The sequence below is a fragment of the Spermophilus citellus genome (assembly GCF_964194105.1).
Source record: "Spermophilus citellus genome assembly, chromosome: 5".
NCBI classification, from domain to species: domain Eukaryota; kingdom Metazoa; phylum Chordata; class Mammalia; order Rodentia; family Sciuridae; genus Spermophilus; species Spermophilus citellus.
The window spans coordinates 112,994,619-113,016,813 of NC_138186.1; the positions used below are offsets into that span (position 1 = coordinate 112,994,619).

Here is a 22,195-nt window from a genome sequence, read left to right on the forward strand (position 1 = left end):
AAATTATAAAAAGCTCAAAAAGTGCAGTCAAGTGTATATAGAAAACTTTCCTACCTTCCTAGACCAGGATTGAAGAAAATGACTCTTTATGATTTAGTGTCTTGTTCCAAATCCCATCTCTGCAGAAATAACATATATCTTTTTAAAAAAATGACATAGATGGCATCATGGTACACATATTGTTCTTTAGCCTTAACCTTTTACTCAACAGTATTATGTGCTCATCTTCCCACATAAATACATGTAGAACTAAACAAAAACAACAACAACAACAAAATCTTACTGACTTTATAATATTATATTATTTGGCTTTATTGTAATTAATGTAATCATTGGGATTAAATGGACCTTAGGGTAGTTATGATTTTTTTTGTTGTTGTTAACCAAACGGTACTATGATGGTCCTTTTTTTTCTTTGAACTTTCTGTAAGTTGTTTATAGTAGAATTCTTGTAGAATTGCTGAAAGCTTTATAGTTTGGAAATAAAAGAAATGGTAAATATCTAAGTAAATATATAAAAAAAGAATTGCTGGGTCAAAGAATATGCACATTTACATTTTTGTATGTATTGCTAAACATTATAATAATGTCACTGAACTTTTAAAAACCTATACTTTTGTAATGGATCACAAGATATCTTACTTTGTTAATTTTAAAATTATTGAGAGAAATTATAAATAGGTGATAATGATGATCTTGCTCTCCCTGTTCATTTTCCCTTCTTTATAGAGCAAACTATTCATGGAAGGATTTAGAAGTCTGAAAGAAGGTGAACCAGTGGAATTCACATTTAAAAAATCTTCCAAAGGCCTTGAATCAATACGGGTAACAGGACCTGGTGGGAGCCCCTGCTTAGGAAGTGAAAGAAGACCCAAAGGGAAGACACTACAAAAAAGAAAACCAAAGGGAGACAGGTAATCTTTATCACTTGGCTAATTTATGAGTTTGTTATATTTGGAAAAGCATTCTGACATTTCCTTATTTTTATTATATTATTGGACTTCATCTAGTACCAAAAGAAAATACCACTACTGTGTAATTGAATAGCAAATATCAAGGATATAGTCAGTTCTGCAATTTGAATTATCTGCAGAGAGTGCTAAACTGAGTATTTGACATGAAACACTTCATAGTCCCTTGACCACCAAAAAAATTATAGTTTTTTTTTTTTTTTCACCAGACTGTTCTGAGACCACACATAGGGAGCTGAAGTTCCCAGTAGACAGAGGTGCTCTTCATACATCCAAAATTTGCCGCACTTCACCTGTTTTTTCAGATGAAAATATACTGATGGTTTTGTTTGTTTTTAAAAGCCAGTTAACATATGAAAAATCCAAACAACATAAAAAACTAAAGTAAGGAAAAAAATAATTTGAAATCCTAACTATAGGTGGGAATCATAAAATATATGCTGTTTTGAAACTTGTAAATCTTTTTCACTTAATAATATATCAGACTCTTTCATGTCAATCATTAACATTTGCATAAATTTCCACCACATGGACATACCAGAATTTAATTTAAATGAACAATACTATGTTAATGGATATTTAGGATAATTTTAGTATTTTGAATTATCAATAATAGCACTGTGCAAGTCGTTTCATGTGCAGTTTTGAAAAGTCTGATTGAATTCTTAGAAAAAATATTTAATAGAGAAAATTTTGGATTAAAAAAATTGATGCTTTAAAATGTTTGTTGCCTATTTCCCACCTGCTGTCCAGAATCATGAAGGCCAAAATACAGCCCCTCCGAAAGTCAAACAGCTCTCACCAAATGTTGTCATTTGTTTAATCTTAATAAATTAAGATTGTTCCACTTTGCGTCCTTTGATGACCTTAGAAGTTGAAAGGTTTTTATGTTGGTATTCATCTTCAATTTTTATTCTACAAATTGCGTTTTTCTAATTCTTTGACCTTTGATCTATTGATGTTCATTTGTTATTACTGACTTGTAATTTCTCTGTATATTTAGGATGTGAATCTTTGGTCTCAAATAAAAAATCAGAAATATTTTTCAACTAACGAAATATATTTTAATTTTAATGATAGTGTTTTTTAAAAATAGTATTGAAGTTTTGAACTTTTATGGGAACATGTTTGTGACTTTCTCCATAATACTATCTGACTTTAGTTGCTATCTACCTTCCAAACTACAAAGTTAAAAATATATTATTATGAGGCTGGGTGTAGCTCACTGGTAGAACATGTGCTTATTAGCATGTGTGAGGCCCCAGATTTAATTCCCCAACACACACACACACACACACACACACACACACACACACAAAGAAAGAAAAAAGCACACTATATACATCAATATTTTCTCATACTATTTTTGTTTACCTTTTAAATATTACTCTCTCTCTCTTCTCATTATTTTTGTTTTTGAAGAGAGAGAAGGCTATATGGATCTAACTTTTCTTTCCCTTCCAAACAGCTAGCTACTTATCATTACTGCATTTATTTCCGGGTCAGTATTTTCTCAATGATTTGAAAAGCTCTCCAGTAAGAGAATAAGTTATTTCTATCCCACATTTTTCAGAGCACATTTTGTACTAAAGAAAATCGATGAATATGTTTGAAAGTTTAATGATACACTTAACTAATTGGAGTGGTTTTCTGCTCCCAGAGAGATGATAATGATGATGACAATAATAAAATACAAGTAAAGCAAAGTAAAATAAAAGAAAACAATCCTTTATTTTTTATATTAAATGTTTAAAAGTATAGTTCTTTTTTTTTTTTTAATTGGTACTAGGGATTGAACGTCGGGGCACTTTACACTTGAGCCACATCCCCAGCCCTTTTTATTTTTTTATTTTAAGACAAGGTCTAAGTTGCTAAGATTAGCCTCAAACTTGTGATCCTCCTGCCTCAGCCTCCCAAGTCATTTGGATTATGGGTATGATCTACCTCGCCTGAATAACAGTATAGTTCTTAATGCCTTATATGTTTTCTTATTTGGAATCAGTAAGGGGGAGGATGGTGGAGGCTGAGAGTTAAAGCATAAGATAGCAAGTCATTCCTTCATATAGGGGTTTGTCAATCATTGGAAGAACTTTGATTTTGGAGGAAATGAGAAGTCATTGGAAATTTTTAGGTTAAAAAGTAGTGTAATATGACTTACCTCCTTAAAGTATCATTCTGGCAGCTGTGATTACAGCATAATTTGAGAGGTACTATTGGAAACTGAGAGATCATTAACGAGGCTTTTCCAATGCTGTGGGAAAGAGATGGTGGTGGTTTGGACTGGGATGTTAGCTGTAGAAGTGGTGAGCGAAAATTCCAATATGTTTTGAAGGTGGAGACGGCAGGATTTACTGGTGGATCAGAAGTGGACTGTGAGAGAAGAAGAGTCCAGGATGACTCCAAGGTTTGTTTGGTCTGGGCAACAGGAAAAGTGGAGGCAGCATTTACCAAGATGGGGAATACTGTAGAAGGAACAATAAATCAAAAGTGTGGTTTTGGATATATTTAGTTGGAGAGACATAATAACCATCCAAGTGGAGATGTAGATTAAGCAAATGGATTAAGCATATGGAGTAATCTGCCTGGAGATGAAATTATTTAGAGAAAAGATGATACTTGCAGCTATAATATTAGATGAGATTACCATCAAAATAAGTATATATAGAAAAGAGGACCAAGTCCTGAGCATGCTAAGCATTGAGAAGCAAGAATAACAAAAGGCATGAAGGAGAGAAGCAGGAGGAAAATCAAGAAGGGATTTTGTTTTAGAAGGAAAGAAACAGTTCCAAAAAGGGGAGATTATCAGGGATGTTCAGTGGTATTATGAGCAAGTAAAATGTCCACTGAAACCTGAACTGCTTAGTAACACACAAGTCATTAGTAAAGTTGGCTGGTTTGGTGAACTAGTGGGACTTAATGCCTACCTGGATTGTGTTCAACAGAGAATTAAAGGAGAGGAAGAGACAGCAAGTATAACCTATAAGTGACATTTACCGGTAAGTAGGCTGTAAATGAAGCCATAGCCAAAGGGAAGAAATTATAGCATGTTTATGTGTTGATGGGAAATGATCTAATAGAAAGGAAAGATTAAACATGCAGGGTAGAAGAGGACAGTTGCTCCAGTGATTTCTTTGGGTAGAAAGATTGGGATTTAAAGCAAACTGGGAGAGCCTGTTGTGAATATAGCTGGTTCATTCTTTGAAACTCAGGCAAGGCACAGCCTACAGGCACAGATACAGGTAGGTAGGCAGATACAAAAGTGGGGTAAAGTAAGATTTCTCACCATTTTATACTGTTTGTTTATTGAAATTTGAAGCAAGATCATTTATTGAGAGTGATGGTAAAAGGAGATTTGGAGATTTAATAAGGAGAAAGTATGAAATAGGAAAATAGAAGAGTGAACACATTGTGGAAAAGAGGAAGAAAGAGTTCCAAGCCATACCAAAGATCCACTTAAAGTTAGTGGACATGAGTTTAAAGTCAAGTCAGTTGATATGATTCTGTTTCCTCCTTCATTGACTTCATGATTATGGATGTGAAATAGGCATTAAAACAGAATTATCTACAGTTGGTAGGTAAACTAGTTTTTTTCTAATTGAGAAAGAAAAGGAAGAGAAACAAAGGATTGGAAGGTGAAGGGAACAATTGTAATGATGGAAAATATGAGCTAAACTGGGTAAGGAATGAAGACATTGAAAAGGTATTAGGCTCATGGACATAGGTTGCAGTGGGGTCAAAGAATTATAGTTGGGATCCTAGAAGGAATGACCTAGCAAGACAGGAGGGGGTGTTAGTCAAAGGTGAATTACTGCGCCAACCACTGACATTAATTGCATGCCTTATTGTGGTTAAAGCTTTGATACGTTTGATATTTAATGATTTTCAACTATCTGTTTAAAGTTTAGGATGCCCATGATCTTTGTCACTCTAGTTTTCCATGTTCCACTTTTTATAATCTGTAATAAAATATTAAAATAAACATTGTGACAACTGACTATAAACTGAAATAAATAGAAGACAAGGTTTGACAGTGTGGTGTCTGAAGATGGGTCTTTATCAACTGATGGCTGGAACAGTTAGTTACCAAGGTACTGATTTGTTCCCTGAATCTTTAAAAGGCTTCAGAGATCTTTAATGACTTTCTTGAGTTCTTCTGTGGATATTAACCATATCTATTTTCTGAAACAGTTCTAGTAATGAGAATAAAATTATATTTTGATTCATACTTCATGTTTATTAGCATAATTGTATAAAGTATCCTAAAAAATCTTATTCTGGATTCTCTAGTTATTGTCATATTCATTATTTATTTTATTGTATTTCAAAGAACAAAGTCCTGTATTAATAAGTTACACTGTTTTTTCCTAATTTATTCTGTGATTATTCTTAATATTTCCTTTCCATTCATTTTATTTTTTACCAAAATTTAATGAATGTTTGTCAATGGGTATGCACAGTCCACGGGTCTAAAGAGTTACATGGGTCTGTGGTAGAAATTTAAAATAGGGCAAATGCTAAAGGAAATGTTACTTATTGTCATCATCTGATCAGTCTCTTCCTTCAAAAATGCCTTAGCGTATTTCTCTGCTTCTTCCCTCTGTTGGAACCATTTCATGTCTTCCTTTAGATAATTTACCACTTCAGCCAAGTTCTAGTTTGTTTTAGTTAGCTTTTTCGTTACTGTGACCAAAAGACCTGGCAAGAATAAACAGAAGGGGGAAAGTTTATTTGTCTCACACTTTTAGAGGGCTCAAAGGGCTCAGTCCATACATAGCCAGTTCCATTACTCTGGGCCTGTGGTGAGGCAGAACATCAGGGTGTGGCAGAGGATGTAGCAGAGGAAAGCAACTACAGACATGCATCAGAAAGCAGAGAGCTATTTTTACCTTTTTAAAAAATTTTTATCTTTTGGATTGAATCCAGGGCCACTTAACCACTGTGCAACACTCCAGCCCTTTTTTTATATTTTATTTAGAGACAAGGTCTCACTTTGTTGTTGAGGTCTTACTAAATTGCTGAGGCTGGCTTTGAACTCACAATCCTCCTGCTTCAGTCAGTGCCTCATGCATGCTAGGCAAGCACTCTACCACTAAGCCACAACCCAGCCCTGTTTTTTTTTTTTTTTTTTTTAAATGAGTTATAATCTGTAGCTATCCAGATTTATTGTAGAGAGTAAATTTCCCACATTTGGCTGACTTCTGGATCCTTTAGATAGGTCCCTTTCATTTTTTGAGAACTTGCTGGTATAAAACACCTTCATACTCATAGTCCACAAAATATTTAAAATAGTGTTATTAAATGATTGGTTTGGTTTGCTGAAGTGCTTGAAAGCTAGAGTCCAGTTAATTTATATTAAAAGAGAAGTAAATACTGTTATATTTCTATATGTTTTGTTTGCCTGGAACATTGTTTTTATTTTATTTTGAATGGCTGTATAGTAAAATTAACCTTTTGTTTTGTTTTGTTACTGGGGATTGAACTCTGGGGCACTCGGCCACTGAGCCACATCCGCAACCCTATTTTGTATTTTCATTTAGAGACAGGGTCTCATTGAGTTGTTTGGTGCCTTGCTTTTGCTGAGGCTGGCTTTGAACTTAAGATCCTCCTGCCTCAGCCTCCCGAGCTGCTGGAACATCACCATGCCTGACAACTTTTTTCTCTGAGTATGCAGTTCTGTGAATTTTAATACAAGTATATATTCCTGTATTTGCCAATGTAGTCTGTATTCAGAACAGTCTTATCACCCGCCAAAACCCAGCCTCTTGCTATCTTTTATAGTTATCCTGCCTCCGACCATATATCCTGGCAACCACTAACTTGTTCTCTTTCACTATACTTTTATCTTTATGAGCAACATCTAAAAGGAATAACACACTTTTATTTAACATAATGCCTTTGAAATTCATTCACACTGTTTAATGTATCAATAGCTCATTTACAAAAATGCTGAGTGTTATTCCTTCATGGGGGTAGAACACTGTTTATATGTTCATCTGTTGAAGAGCACTTGGGTGTTTTCCAGTTGTAGCAGGTATGAACAGAGCCACAGCACAGATTTGTGTGAAGATTACTTTTCATTTTTGGAGTGAGATTGCTGAATTGTGTGGTCATGGTCATATTTTTAAACTTCTAAGAAACTGCCAAGTTGTTTTCCAGAGTGTGTGTACTATTTTTAATCTCCCACCAGCAATATATGAAAGTTCTACCTGCTACGCATCTTTGCTAGCATTTGGTATTGTCACTTTTAAAAAATTTTTATATTAACCATTCTAATGGGCATGTAGTGATGTCTTATCGTGGTTTTAATTCTCATTTCCATAGTAGTTACTGATACTGAACATATTTTTATGGTTTTTCATGTCATCTTTGTATCCTTTTTGATGACATGTCTGCTCTGGTCTTTTGCCCATTTTTCACTTTTTTTATGTGTGTTTTAGAGTACTCTTCATAGACATTGTGGATACAAGACTCTGCTAGAAATATAACTTGCACATAGCTTCTTCAAAGACAAGTCTGTGGCTTGTCTTTCCAGTCACTTAAATATTTCTTATAGAGCAGAAGTTTTTAGTTTTGATGAAGCTAATTTTTTCACTTTTATTTGATTTCATGTTTATTTGATGTCATGTGTAAGAATTCTTTATTTAATCCTAGGTCACAAAGATTTCCTTCTGTGTTTTCTCTAGTATTTTAATACTTTTACATTTTCCTATTTATCCATGATCCACTTAGAGTTAGTTTTTGTAATAAAGTGTGAGGCTTAGGTCAAGATTGATTTTTTTACCTGTGACTATTATACCATTTGTTGAATATTCTTTCTCCTACAGTGATTTTTAGATCATAAAGTTTAACTTCTATCATTTCAAATTAAAAAGTAGAAATTTTAAAATTTTGATTTCATGGAATTTTTGTGTTTAACAAATTCAAAATCTGGCCCATCTCTCAAGAGAACTTACTGTTAGAACCATATTTTCTGTGGAAAAAATATAGTATTAAGGATTGTACCTTAATTATTAACTATATATATATATATATATATATATATATTTTTTTTTTAAGTGGGATTATTTTTTCACTGTTTTAAAGTTCTTCTGAATTTAATATCTAACTCCTAGTGTCCAGTTATTCAGTAATAGTAAAAGTTGTATTTCATTTAAAATTTTCCAGATTTGAGAAGTTTCTTAAAATTTCAAATGAAATAATTTTAGATTTATTCTGCTTAGTTTTTCTTAGTTTATTTTAAAAAGTAGGACATTTAATGGCCTTATAGAGCTTTCTTTATAATAAAATGAAGATGATTGTAACTAAAAGATTTTTAAAAAATTATGTTTCTTCTAAAAAGTTGTCCTATACTTGGTAACTTTTAAGAAAACACAATTTACTATGAGGAAAAAGAAGTAATTTCTAACAGTAAAATTGTAGGGGAGGGTGATAGAATGATTATTTTGTTAGCTCCTGTTGACTTTTTAGTATTTATATGAAATAATCACATCAGCCTGTAGTATAAAATTAAATATTTTATGGAATAACTTTTTAGTTTATGTTTGCAAATATTTTTAATGAGCAAAAGGATTAAAATGATTTTAATCTTTAATAATAAATATATAACTTCTAGGAACATTTGCAGTGATGTGGTAGATATATACGTTGAATGTGTACATATAGCTTTGGGGTTTTTTTTTTGTTTATGGCTTTTCCTTTTACCTTCTTTTTAATTCTGTTTTTTTTCCTGGGGTACTGCTATTGTCTTTGTTCTCCTTAACCTTCCACATCTTTTGACCCAACCACACTCTCCAAGAAGTACTATTCATAATAATGCAAGTTCTCTTTTTTCAGAGTGTTGACTTGAGAGTTTTAAAAATAACTTAGAAAAGAATACTGGAATTCTGCTACTCTCCTTTCACTTGCTACAATATTTAATTTGCATAACTGCATTAGCTTTTTAAATTTTCTACACAAGTTAAAGTGGTAAGGTATTTTGTTTAGAAAGGTAGTTAATTGTTGAGATGTTTGGTATAACTGCTTTTGGTATGGGTATAGGGAATTCTTTTTATGTGATCATAAAAGACTGATTAATTTATCATTTTTTAAAAAGCTCTTAAAATTTGATATGAAACTTTACATTCCTTTTAATCCAGTATTAAAATGGTACATTATGATATGTTGAACATTTATGGTCAGGAAGACCAGGGTGAACATAAACAGAAACTAATTATATGTTGTCAGATTTTGTTTCAGCTTAGAAGAGTTAACTTGCCTTTTGGCAAGAAAGTGGAGATGTCTGATACTAAACTTATTTTTTACAGGGCCAAAATTTTGTGGGCTTAAGTTTCTCTAAATATGCAAGAAGATTTTGGAAGTCATTAGATTTATATTTTGGGGGGTTAAAATAATCAACTTAGGCTTTCCTTATTAAAAGGCTATATATTGTGTTTATTAAAATGAAAAATATTTGTTTATTGCCCTCATTTGCCTTTGAGCTAAAAATTAACCAGTGGTAATTCTGCCTGTTTTGCAGCAGTACAACCTTTTCCACTCATTATCTCAGTGATATAATTTGAAGTTTTCCATTAACTTTATACTTGGGAAATTTAGTGCTACGTATTTTGAAATCTCCATAGCATTCCTAAGGAATATATGTTTTACTTTACAAGTTCTGTCAGTAATTTTTTTTCATGTTTTTTTTTTAATAGCCCAGTACCTGTTTCTAAAAGAAAAATTAAAATTCTGTTTAGGTGGTAGAGACGTTTGAAAATGTAAATCAACAAATTCCAATAAATAACTGTTTCACCCTGATACTTGTGTGATTAGATTTAGGAATTTGCTGTTTAGTAGGTTCCTATTGTGGCAGAGAAATCTTTCAGGCATGAATTGATAGTCCAGATCCTTTGAGGTCTGTCTATTCTGACCTATGACCCCTATTCTTACAGGGTCAACATCTGAGGGCAGGAGATTAAGGCAGTTTAAAGACCAGAATGGTAAATGGAATGGAAAAATTAGCCAGCACATTTTGGGTGCAAAACATCAAAGTCATCAAATAGTTTGCTTATTTTAAACCTGGCTTATGGGTATGACAAGCTAATTTTACTGTTCATAGGAATCAGAAAAAATAATAACCATGATTCACTTAAAGGTACTATTTATATAACAGTAAATTTTAACTGTAGAATACAAATTAGTTCATAGAGCTTAACCTCAAAATATCAAGAAATGCAAAAATAGTTTGTCACACTATCAGTACATTTTAATCTTTTATCCAATTTGGGTATTTAAATTTAAACTTGGAAAACATTTCTTAGCTTTTGATATGAAATATTTTAATTTATCAACAATGTTGAATAAAAAATATATACCTTTACTGGCTCATAGTTGAAGTGAGTGAGGATTTGACTGTAATAATGTACTGTTGACTTTTTAAATATTTTTTAAAGCTGGAAGTACAAAATAGAAAAAAGTAAATTTATCAGGCAGACAATTTGTTCTTTTTTCTCCTTTGTCTTTCTGAGACTTTTATCTTTTAAATTTTATCTCTTAAAATGTTCCTCATGCTTTTTAATTTTATGCTTTTCATTGTAATTTCAAAATACAGATCAGTAGGTATTCTTTCTTAGTTCCTATATGTTGTTCCCTTTTAAGACATTCCCCCAAACCCTTTATTTTACATTCGTTTGTATCCTGGACAGCTGTGAATTTGCATCTTAAGCTTCCTACTAATGATTAGCAAGGGGCTAGAGTTGAATAACTGAACTGTTGCATCCAAGTGTTCATTCGTCTATGTAGTGACTAAGGAAATTAGTAAAACCAATAGAATACCCAAGTCTCCTTAATTTTGCATTTTTTATTCTATTCTAATTTTTGCTTATTATAGACCTAATTTTAGGGTGGTTTTCTAAGTCCTTTCTTCTTGTGATTATTTGGCCAGAGATCTCTTAATGAGGCAATTATAGTTGTTTCCTTCATTCGCATTATCTTAGCAGATGCTCTCCCTGCTGTGACCTCTGTTCAGACCAAGCAGACAATGTGCTGTTCTCCCTCACCCTCTGCCAGACATTGTGTGGGGCTGAGCTTCATTTTGGCGCTGCATAGGTCTTTCAAGATGCCTGATGGGAACGGTCAGAAGCCAAGTGGCAGATAATCAGAATTTTAGGTTGAATTTCTGATTGTTGTTTTATTCTAAGCAGAATAAGCAGTAAAATAATGCCTATGGGGGAAATAAAGTTCCAGAGGCATCTCTAATAAAATTGCAAGCTGAAATTATGGATTTAGGAAGTAACTTAGTTTTCTTTCTTTATACTATATTCCTAGTGAAAAGAAGATCTCATATTTATTGTATGGTTTCAGTAAAAGTGTATTGTGAGAATTGGGTAATATTTCAAAACTTTGAGATCCTTTCAAAAGAGAAATCAGTTTAGCCTCCAGTATTAAGTATGTGTGTTTTTTTTAATAAATGTTATGAGATTGTTCAAAGTCTCACTTGAATTTTAAAGTTTGCTTAAATGTCTTAAATTTAAACACAAATTCTCATGTTTTGTGTCTGCTAGCTATGATGTCCAGTCTTTTCCTGTGTGAACAGAGTAAGAGCTGATCAAGTTGAAGAGTAATCAACAGAAAATTTCCACATTTATGCTGCTAAATTCTCCTACTGAAATACTAGTCTTATGCCTCCAACCCAGGTAACAATGTAGGAGAAACACAAAGTTCTTAGCAACCTTTATCCTCCATTAGTAAGGAATGTAGTCTGATAAAGTTGAAGTCTGAGCAAAGGTCCTTCTGTATTTATGTTGGAATTTAAACTTTTGAAATTTGGTTAAAATAAACAGATTAAGATCTAGGACTTAACTGTTCTCATAGAGCTTTTTATTTCTGTTGGTATAGTAGGATTATGCCATTAATATTATAATTTATAACATGATAATATAAATTATATGCTTGTACTTATCGGTAAGAAATAGTAATTCAGGAAAACAGATTAACTTTTTGTAGAATTAGATTTATAGTCAATTTTGACATAAAGTAATATTTTAATATATGCATTCACACAACGTAAGGCTTTTGAAAGTGTAGGTACTTTAAATATAAGCAGAAATGAAACATTAAAATTTTAAAACACTTGGAAAGGAAGAAATGCTCATTTTCTTAAAGTCTAGAATAAATCAAGGAAGAATTTAAGAATTTTAGTTTGTAAAATGCTCTGAGTTTAATCTCATCTATTATATGATTTTTTGAAACAATAGATTAATAAGGAACAAAATCATCTGTTTCCCTTGCTTTGGGAGGAAAGCTGTTTGTTGATTGGACTATAGGAAATGTTTAATCTCCAGAAATTAAAAAAATTAAAAGATGTATACATGTATCAAAAATTAAAAATTCTACAAAATATAACTTTTATTTTATAAAAAATAGGATCAAATTATGTGGTAACTTTCTTCACAATTGGAAACTTGAGTGAATACAAATTTAAAACTCTGTTTTCCAAGAATCATACACTAAAGGCAGTTGATTTCATAACCATCCTTATTAATGGAGAAAGTAGGATATGATCTTTTGAGGAGCTTATTTGCCTTATGTTAAATGGGAACCAGGGACTTGCCTGCCTCCCCGTTAACTATTCTTTATTGTCACAAATAAAAGACTCCATGGATAGTAGTTTTTGTTTTTTAAACAGGATCATTGTTTGAAACTGTTATTAAACCAGTTCCTACTTTTTCTAACTTGGCTGATTTCAGATACTGTTCTTTGATTTCAGCATTTGATTTTTTGTTCCCTTGTTTTCAGTAGTCCATATAGAGTCCCCTCTTAGTAACATTTTACTGGTGGTACTACCAATGCAATAAGAGAAGACAAACTTATAAAAAGATCTAAAGATTAAAAAAGAATTAACCAAAGTTCTCTGGTACACCAACAGAGATATATCTGAGATTATTTATAGGTAAATTATTGGAATACTAATCAGAATAAATTTTAAAAAATCTAACAAGATTACTGACTATAAAAGTATAACATACAGATTGAACTAAGAACAACTTAACATCAGGAACGTAAGAATTATTGTACACCTCAGGAACTCAGAATTAGAAACTGTAGGTTCAAAAAAGTTCATTTGGGGGCTGGGGCTGTATGTAGCTCAGTGGTAGAGCGCTTGCCTAACACGTGCCAGGCACTGGGTTCGATCCTCAGCACAACATATAAATAAATTAAAAAAAGATTTTTTTAAAAAAAATAAAACTGAATGAAAAAAAAGTAGAATTAAAAAAAAAAAGTTCATTTGGAGACCATGAGCACATAGCCAGTGGTAGAGTGTATGTTTATCATGCACAAGGTACTAGCATTAACATCACATAGGATCTTATTAAAAATGCACATTCTCTAGCCTCACCCCAGTTACCCTGGGATGTGGATCTCAGCCATGGGTGTCCCCACCCCTGCCCCAGCAAACTCTCCAGGTAATTTTTTTAATTAACATTACCCAGCTTTCTTTTTTTCTTTTTTTTTTTTTAAGGGAGAGAGAAAGAGAGAATTTTTAATATTTATTTTTCAATTTTCAGTGGACACAACATCTTTGTTTGTATGTGGTGCTGAGGATTGAACCTGGGCCGCACGCATGCCAGGCGAGCGCGCTACCGCTTGAGTCACATCCTCAGCCCCTATCCAGCTTTATTCTAACTTATTTCTGTGACATCTAAAAATATCTTTTTTCCACATTTTTTATTGATGTATTATAGTTGTACATATTGATGGGATTTGTAGTTACATATTCATACATGCACACAATATGACAATATAATTTGGGCATTATTACTTCCCAGCACTTCCCCCATCCCTGCTTCCTCCCACCCCTTGGTTCCTTTCTTCTACTGATCTTTTGATTTTTAAGATATCTACCCCAGCTTTGTTTTCATTCTTTTCTCTTTAATATCTGTGATTAGAGAAAATCTATGACCCTTGACATTCTGAGTTTGACTATGATGCTGATGCATTAGCAATTACAACATTACAAATATCTTTCCCCATTCTCTCTTATTCTCTAGCTGTTTATATTCTTAGTGCTGGAATTTTTATGTCCATATGGTTGTAACTGGTAATTCCCTTCTGCAGATGGTTTCATGTTAGGGTTGCCCAAAAGAAGAACTTGTGCAAGACTTGAAAGCAAAAGTGAAGGAGAAGCCATTATTCTTGCAGGGGCCTCATTGTTAGACATGGTAACAGACTGACACATATCCTGTATGTCACTTAACAGATTGGTTTCTAGTTCCATCCATTTTCCTGCAAATGCCATTATTTCATTTTTTCTTTATGGCTAAATAAAACTTCATTGTGTGTATATATACCACATTTTCTTTATCCATGTATCTGTTGATGAACACCTAGACTAATAGTTTGGCTGTTGTGAATTGTGCTGCTGTAAACATGAGTATGCATGTATTACTGTAGTAAGATGACTTTCATTCTTCAGGATAAGTATTGAGGAGTGGAATAACTGGGTCATATGGTGATTCAATGCCCAATCTTTTGAGGAATTTTCATACTGATTTCCGTAATGGTTGTACTAATTTACAGTTCCACCAACAGTGTAAAAGTGTTCCTTTTTCTCTACACCCTCTCCAGTATTTATTATTATTTGTATTCTTGATAACTGCCATTCTCACTAGTATGAGATGAAAGCTCAGTGTAGTTTTTGAGTTGAATTTCCCTACTTGCTAATGATGTTGAACGTTGTTTTCATGTATTTTTTTTTCCATTCGTATTTCTTCTTTTAAGAAGTGTCTGTTTAATTAATTTGCCCATTTATTAATTGGGTTTTGGCATAAAGTTTTTTGAGCTCTTTATATATTCTGGATAGTAATCCTCTCTCGGAAGAGTGGCAAAGATTTTCTCCCATTCTGTGGGTTTTCTCTTTACATTCCTAATTGTTTCCTTTGCTGTGCAGAAGCTTTTAATGATGTCCCATTTATTAACTCTTGGCATTATCCCTTGAGCTTTAGAGGTCCTGTTGAGAAAGTCCTTGCCTGTGCTTAAAAGCCCCTGCAGGTAATTTTGATATGCTCCCAGGTTTGAGAAACACTGATTGAATGAAGGAGAACAAAATTTATTGGCTCACATAATTTATCATTCCAGGAATTAAAGTAGTTTCAGGTGCATCTGGATTTGAGCGTTCAATCCCAGTGTCAAGAGGGGTATGGTTCCCAGCAATTCTGCCAAGATCCCAGGATTGATTTTATTCATCCAGCCTAGAATGTGGTACTCTGATTTGCCAGACATGAGTCATTTGCCAATTCCTTATTTTGGGGAGACAGGTAAGTCCCATCCAGACCACAAAGATTAAAAGTAGGGCAGGGAGGATTTTCCAAAAGAAGATCAAAGTACCATGAGAAGGGGGAGATACTGAATGGGGATACACAAAAATAACTGATATACAGAGAAACAGTGCTAACTAAAAGAAAACTTTCTGCACACTATTACCAGACAAAGAGGTTGACCAGTAGTTTGTCAGGAAGTATCACCTGCATGAAATATTCATTTCTTCATGTGTTTAGAAATTTTATTAGTTTATGTATTTCTTCTTTACCAGCTCCCCCCCCTCTTGAGTTCTCATTCCTCCATGCCTGTAATTCCAGTGACTCGGGAGGCTGAGGCAAGAGGATCACAAGTTTGAGGCAACTTAGTGAGACCTTATCTTCAAAATAAAAAATAAAAAGGGCTGGGGATGTGGCTCAGTGATAGAGCACCGCTGTGTTCAATCCCCAGTACTTCAAAAGAAAAAAATATAAATATGTATATATATACATAGAGGCTAACATTTATCTGAACAGTAGGTAGGTTGACAAACAAAGGCAGAAACAAAATGAAAGAAAGAATGATAAAATTGAATATGCCAAGATTTACCACAGAGGAAGTAAAACTATTATTACTGGTGGGCAAAAATATTTCCTTCCTTGAAAACCATAAATACATTAAAAATTATTAAAATTGTTACAAGAAGTGATTGATTACAAAGTTATACAAAATTCATCCTATTTTTTTTAAGTGCTTAAGAATAAAAGGAGGAAAATATACCATTTTCAATAGTACACACACATACAAAGATAATATACCCAGGACAAGATTTACATGTCTTAACATTTACTCAAGTTTTCTTTAATGCTGACTCAGTATAGTCTTACTACTTTTCAATAAGGTCTTGCTTGTCTCTTATTAAACTTTATTCCCAAGTATTTTCATTTTTTTTTTTTTTTTGATAAATAACACATTCTTCAGTGAGCAAAGGAAGGTACAGAGCAAGAGCTTCTTTCTTTTTGGTCAGTCATCTTCCTGTCTCCCTTAGAAAAATTATGGTTTGTCTGCTTACTGACAGTTCCCAAGAGTAGAAATTACACCTTCTATATCTCAGAATTTTGACTCTGCTCAAGGGAGCTAAAAGCCAGCTCTATATTCACATAAAGGAACGAAAAACCACGATTGGGGAAAAACAAACAAACAAACAGTTATTCATTTACAGAGTAACCTGAGAGAGAAAACTGCACTTCTAGAAAATGTGGTTCTTACTGACATCTGAAGAGAATTTTAACATAAACATATCAGTTTAGAAGAGAAATGAAGGCTCTCTGGAACTAAAAATATAATTTCAAATTTTAAAATTGAGTAAAAAAAAAAAACAGTGAAAGAAGAGAGTCACCCCTGAGATCTCAGTCAATACTCTGGAAGAACTCAATATTCAAAAAGCAATGTTAGAACAAAAAAAAAAAAAAAAAAAAAAAAAAACAAGACAGGAGAAGGGGATACTGATAGGAAAGATAGGAAATTTTATGTATTCATTTTTGTGGTGAGAAATGAACCGAAAAGTGCTTTACCACTAAGGAACATCCACATCTGTTTTCATTTTGAGACAGGGCCTTACTAAGTTGCTTAGGTTTGTCTTAAGTTGCTGAGACTGGCCTCAAACTTTTGATCCTCCAGCCTCGGCCTCCTGAGTCATTGGGATTATGATGCCCAGCTAATGTTCATTTTATGTATGTATTATGTAGTCATTTTGTTCTCAATTTTGGGGAAAAAGGAGTAAATGAATTAAAATGTAAAGTATTAATTATTTAATCACTGGTTAGGTGAGTTTTCAAGACTCTCCTCATTGTTCAGAAGTTTGGTCTTAAAATTTAATTTTTTAAACTTTATATAATAATGCAGTGTTTTATTAAGAAATAGTAGCTCTGCTGGGCAGCAGGGTGCACACCTGTAATCCCAGAGTCTTGGGAGACTGAGTCAGAATGACCACATGTTTGAAGCCAGCCTCAGCAACTTCACAAGACCGTAAGCAACTTAGTTTATTTTGAAATACTGTTCCAAAATAAAAAAAAATTGCACTGGGGATACAGCTTATTCCTATAGTGCTTGCTGAGTATGTGGGAGGCCTTGGGTTCAATACCCTAGCACTACCAAAAACCAAAAAAACCATGTATATATTTTTAATTCCAAAAGTAATGTAAAACCACTTTAGAAAAAAATTGTAGCAATACAAGAAGAATAAAGTAATTTGTAAATTAAACCCCTCTTTTTAAAATAAGTAATATTTTTATTTAAAAATATTTTGTATATCTTAAAATCCTCTTTCTCAGGAGACAGGGTCTTACTATATTGCTCAAGCCAGCCTCAGACTCCTCTACTTAAGTGAGTCTCCTGCCTCAGCCTCCCAAGCAGCTGAGAATAGCGGTGCATACCACCATGCTCCCCTAGACTTTCTTCTTTCTAATTATTTTACTTTTTAATCGAAATTTCTGGATATATACTGCTTTCATATGGTTTAAACACCAAAATGTGTAAGAAGGCATGGAGTGAAAGTTCTGTCTCCCATACCCTAGTGTTCATTCTACCAGTGTTTAACCATTATTCTTGTTATATTTTTATTGTAGAGGTTTTTAAACGTATATACAATTGATTGAAAATGTTATATAACACTGTTTGACCCCTTTTTAATTTGTTAATTTTAATAAATTATCTTTTATTATGAGTCAACAAATAAGCATTATAAAACTTTTTTTTGAGAGAGAGAGTGTATTTTTTTTAATATTTATTTTTTAGTTTTCTGCAGACACAACATCTTTGTATGTGGTGCTGAGGATCGAACCTGGGCCGCACGCATGCCAGGCAAGCACGCTACCACTTGAGCCACATCCCCAGCCCCCAAAACTTTAAAATACACATAAGGCAAGAGAAAAAAATCATATTCTTATCATACTCCTTGTTTCACAACAGCGATTTAGTGTCTCTCAGTTCTGGAGACTAGTAGAAGTCCAAGATCAAGGTGTCAGCAGGTCTATTGTTTTCTGAGGCCTCTTCTTGGCATGCAGGTGGCTGCCTTCTTGCTGTGTGCATGCACCTCTGCTGTCTCCTCCTCTGATAAGGACATCTCTTACATTGGAATGGGGCCCCGTTCTTCTGACCTTATTTAACTTAAATTACCTCTTTATAAGACCCATCTCCAAATGCAGTCACATTAGGGGTTAGGGTTTCAACATATGAGTATTGGGTGGGAGGTACAATTTGGTCCATAACAACCTGATATCATTTCATCCTTCTTTTCAATTCTTTCAGTATCCTTGTGTTTTATATGCCCCATATAAACAACATAGAGCTGTTTTTGTATTTAAAAAATCCTATCTGAAAACCTATAAATGAGTAGGTACACTTAGACTGTCTACATTTACTACCATTATTAATATATTTTTTACTACAAGGGTTTCCTTATTTATTTACTTTGCATTTTTCTCTTTTCTTTTTGGTTTTGTTCTCCTTTCTCTATTATTGTCGATTGAGGTTTTTATTGCTTTTTTTATTTCATCTCCCCCTCCCAGTAGTCCAAAGTTCATGTAATATTATTTCTACTTCTTTAGTGGTTCCGTTAAAATTCTATCAATCTTATCAAGTTAACAAAGTCTTAAGTTAGGCAACAAGTTAATTAAAGCTGATACTCAGTGATCACACATTGGTGTAGACATACTGTTTATTTTCTTCACCATTCAGATTGTTTAATACCTATAGAATAACAATAGTTAAATATTTTTACTGTTACTTCTGTTCAAACAAATAACACTTAGGGTATTTTAAATTCTAAAATCCTCCCAAGTTATAGGCTGTGTTTTAATTTTTGTTTTTGTTTTTAATTACTATAGTTATGATAATTATTTTTATCGATATGCTTAACAAACTTTGCATTTACTCTTCCTCTTCTGTCTCTAACCTTTCTACTGGGATCATTTTCCTTTTTCCTAATATATATCTTTTAGATTTTTCTGTAGGAACACCTGTTTGTGGTAAACTATTTTTTAAAAATATGAATATATCTTTATTTTACTCCTATTTTATTTTATTTTTTCTTTTATTTATTTATTTATTATTAGTTGTTCAAAACATTTACAAAGCTCTTGACATATCATATTTCATACATTTTATTCAAGTGGATTATGAACTCCCATTTTTACCCCATATACAGATTGCAGAATCACATCGGTTACACATCCACGTTTTTACATGCTACCATACTAGTGTATGTTGTATTCTGCTGCCCTTCCTATCCTCTACTATCCCCCCTCCCCTCCCCTCCCCTCCCATCTTCTCTCTCTACCCCATCTACTGTAATTCATTTCTCTCTTGTTTTTTTTTCCCTTTCCCCTCACTTCCTCTTATATGTATAACAATGAGGGTCTCCTTCCATTTCCATGCAATTTCTCTTCTCTGTCCCTTTTCCTCCCACCTCTCGTCCCTGTTTAATGATGATCTTCTTCTCATTTGGCATTTGTTTTTTAGGGATTGGCTGGCTTCACTTAGCATAATCTGCTCTAATGCCATCCATTTCCCTGCAAATGCCATGATTTTGTCATTTTTTAGTGCTGAGTAATACTCCATCGTGTATAAATGCCACATTTTTTTTATCCATTCATCTATTGAAGGGCATCTAGGTTGGTTCCACAATCTAGCTATTGTGAATTGTGCTGCTATGAACATCGATGTAGCTGTATCCCTATAATACGCTCTTTTAAGGTCTTTGAGGAATAGTCCGAGAAGGGGAATAGCTGGGTCAAATGGTGGTTCCATTCCCAGCTTTCCGAGGTATCTCCATACTGCTTTCCAAATTGGCCGCACCAATTTGCAGTCCCACCAGCAGTGTACAAGTGTATTACTCCTATTTTAAAACACCAGTTTCAGCCAGATATGGAAGCATGCACCTGTAATTCCTTCTAATTGCAAAGCTGAAGTGAGAGAATCAGTTGAGACCTGGTGTTTGAGACGAGCTAGGACAACATAGTGAGACCCTGTTTAAAAAAAAAAAAAAAAGAAGCAGCTAGTTTTCCAGGTTGTACCTTTCTAATTAACAGATATTTTCTCAGCATTTAAACAGTATGCTGGCTGCTAGTTTTCCATTGTTACAGTAAGAGCTATCTACCATTAGTCTCATTGATTTTTTTTTAATAGATGATCTTCGTTGCTAGATGTTTGTAAGATCTTTTTATCTTAGGTTTCTGTAGTTTCAGATATCAAGTGTAGATGTGGATGTATTTTCACTTATTGTGCTTGCTATATGTAATAGTGTGCTTAATTCATCCTAGAAAATTCTGTTACTATTTCTTCAAATATTGCTTCTCCTTCATTGTTTCTATTCTCACACACATAAATGTGAGTACAGGATACACTTAAAATATTTCACTCTGATCCCGGTGGTTTATAACCACTCTTTTATATTTTTAACCTTGTATTTTGTCACTGCTGGGTTTCATGTAATTTCTCAGATTCATTTGTCAACTTACTAAGCCTACCTTTCACTGTGTCTGAGATGCCTTTGAATTAGTCCATCAAGTTTTAAATATCAACAATATTGTTTTCAAATCTAATAGCTCTGTTGGATTTTATACTTTGAAATGCGCCTGGTTATTTTTTTTGTCTCTTGCTGATTATTCATTTTTGTGATTTCACCTTTTATTTCTTTAAAAAAGTTTATCTCTAGCTAAGAGTTTCTTTTTGACAATTCAAATAATGTCCTTGGAGATCTAAATTCCTAGAGTGTTGTTTAGCCTGGTTCTCATGCATAACGATGGACTTTTTTCTTATTGTTTCATGATCTTTGTTTATTAAATCATACATGTTTGATTATAATCTGTGGAATACACAGCAAGCTTAAATTAGGAAAGCGTTCCTTTAGAGGGAGTTGTGTTTGCTTCTGTCTGGAGTTGCCATTGCCACGCGGGCTCTGATTATTGTAACTAATCTCAAGTATCCCTGCCTGGACATAGAAGTAAATTCGGATGCTGTCACCCCATGTTGTTGTCTGTATCACTTAGTTCATTTTTTATCTTGATGTGTAGTTTATGAATGTACTGCAATATGTGTATTCATTTACCTGTCTTTGGGCCTTTGGGTTGTTAACAATGTATTGGTATAATGAATAAAGTTGCCATAAACATTCTTGGCCACATATTTTTATTTCTCTTGAGAAATTACATAAAAGTAGAGTTGCTATATCACAGAGTAGTTGTACAAACCTTTTAAGAAACTTCCAGTTTTTATTTTAAACCAGTAATTTTCAGGTTGTTCCATTTTATTTGATTAATTAATTAATTAATTAATTTCTTTGCTGGGGATTGAACCCAGGGTCGCTTAACCACTTAGCCACATCCCCAGATCCCCTCGACATTTAAAAAAATATTTTATTTAGAGAGGGTCTTTCAGCCTCGCCAAGTTGCTGAGGCTGGCTTTGAACTTACAATCCTCCTGCCTCAGAATCCCAGACAGATGGAATTGCATGGGTGTGCCACCACATCTGATTGTTCCATTTTCTTTGAATTTCAAGTTTTAGAGTTTTAAATTTTAGCCTTTCTACTGATTGAATAGGAATAGCTTATTTTAGTTCTATTTTTATTTCAATGATGCTAAACACACATTCTTTCATGTACTTTGAGCCATTTGTGTTTGCTTTTTTGCTAGTTTGTTTCCTAAATTGGTGACCTTTTATTGTTACCTTAAAAGAGCTTTTTAGATTGTTCTGCACATAATTTCATTGACAGATAAAATGTACTGAGAATATTTTTTCCAACTCAGGTTTATCATTTTATTTTTGTACTAGTGGCTTTTGATGAACAGAAGCTTTTCAATTATAGTAATATGCAATTCATTATTTTTAAGAAAAAATTATCTGGAGCTTATTGTGTTCTAAGAAGTGTTTAGCTACCTCAAGATTCTCCTGT

The 22,195-nt window shown here is 33.2% G+C and overlaps 1 protein-coding gene across 2 annotated transcripts in view; it reads left to right on the plus strand.

The window, feature by feature from the left end:
* LIN28B (lin-28 homolog B) overlaps positions 1 to 22,195 on the plus strand; it is a gene marked incomplete at both ends in the record, with an annotated part of 114,461 nt that overhangs the window by 65,258 nt on the left and 27,008 nt on the right. The window contains 2 exons of one of the 2 annotated variants that reach the window (XM_081295401.1): positions 730 to 914; positions 3,304 to 3,375. In XM_081295401.1, coding sequence (XP_081151527.1) covers positions 730 to 914; positions 3,304 to 3,375 — 257 coding nt within the window. The remainder of the gene's footprint in view (positions 1 to 729; positions 915 to 3,303; positions 3,376 to 22,195) is intronic. The other variant, XM_081295402.1, reaches the window with a different exon arrangement.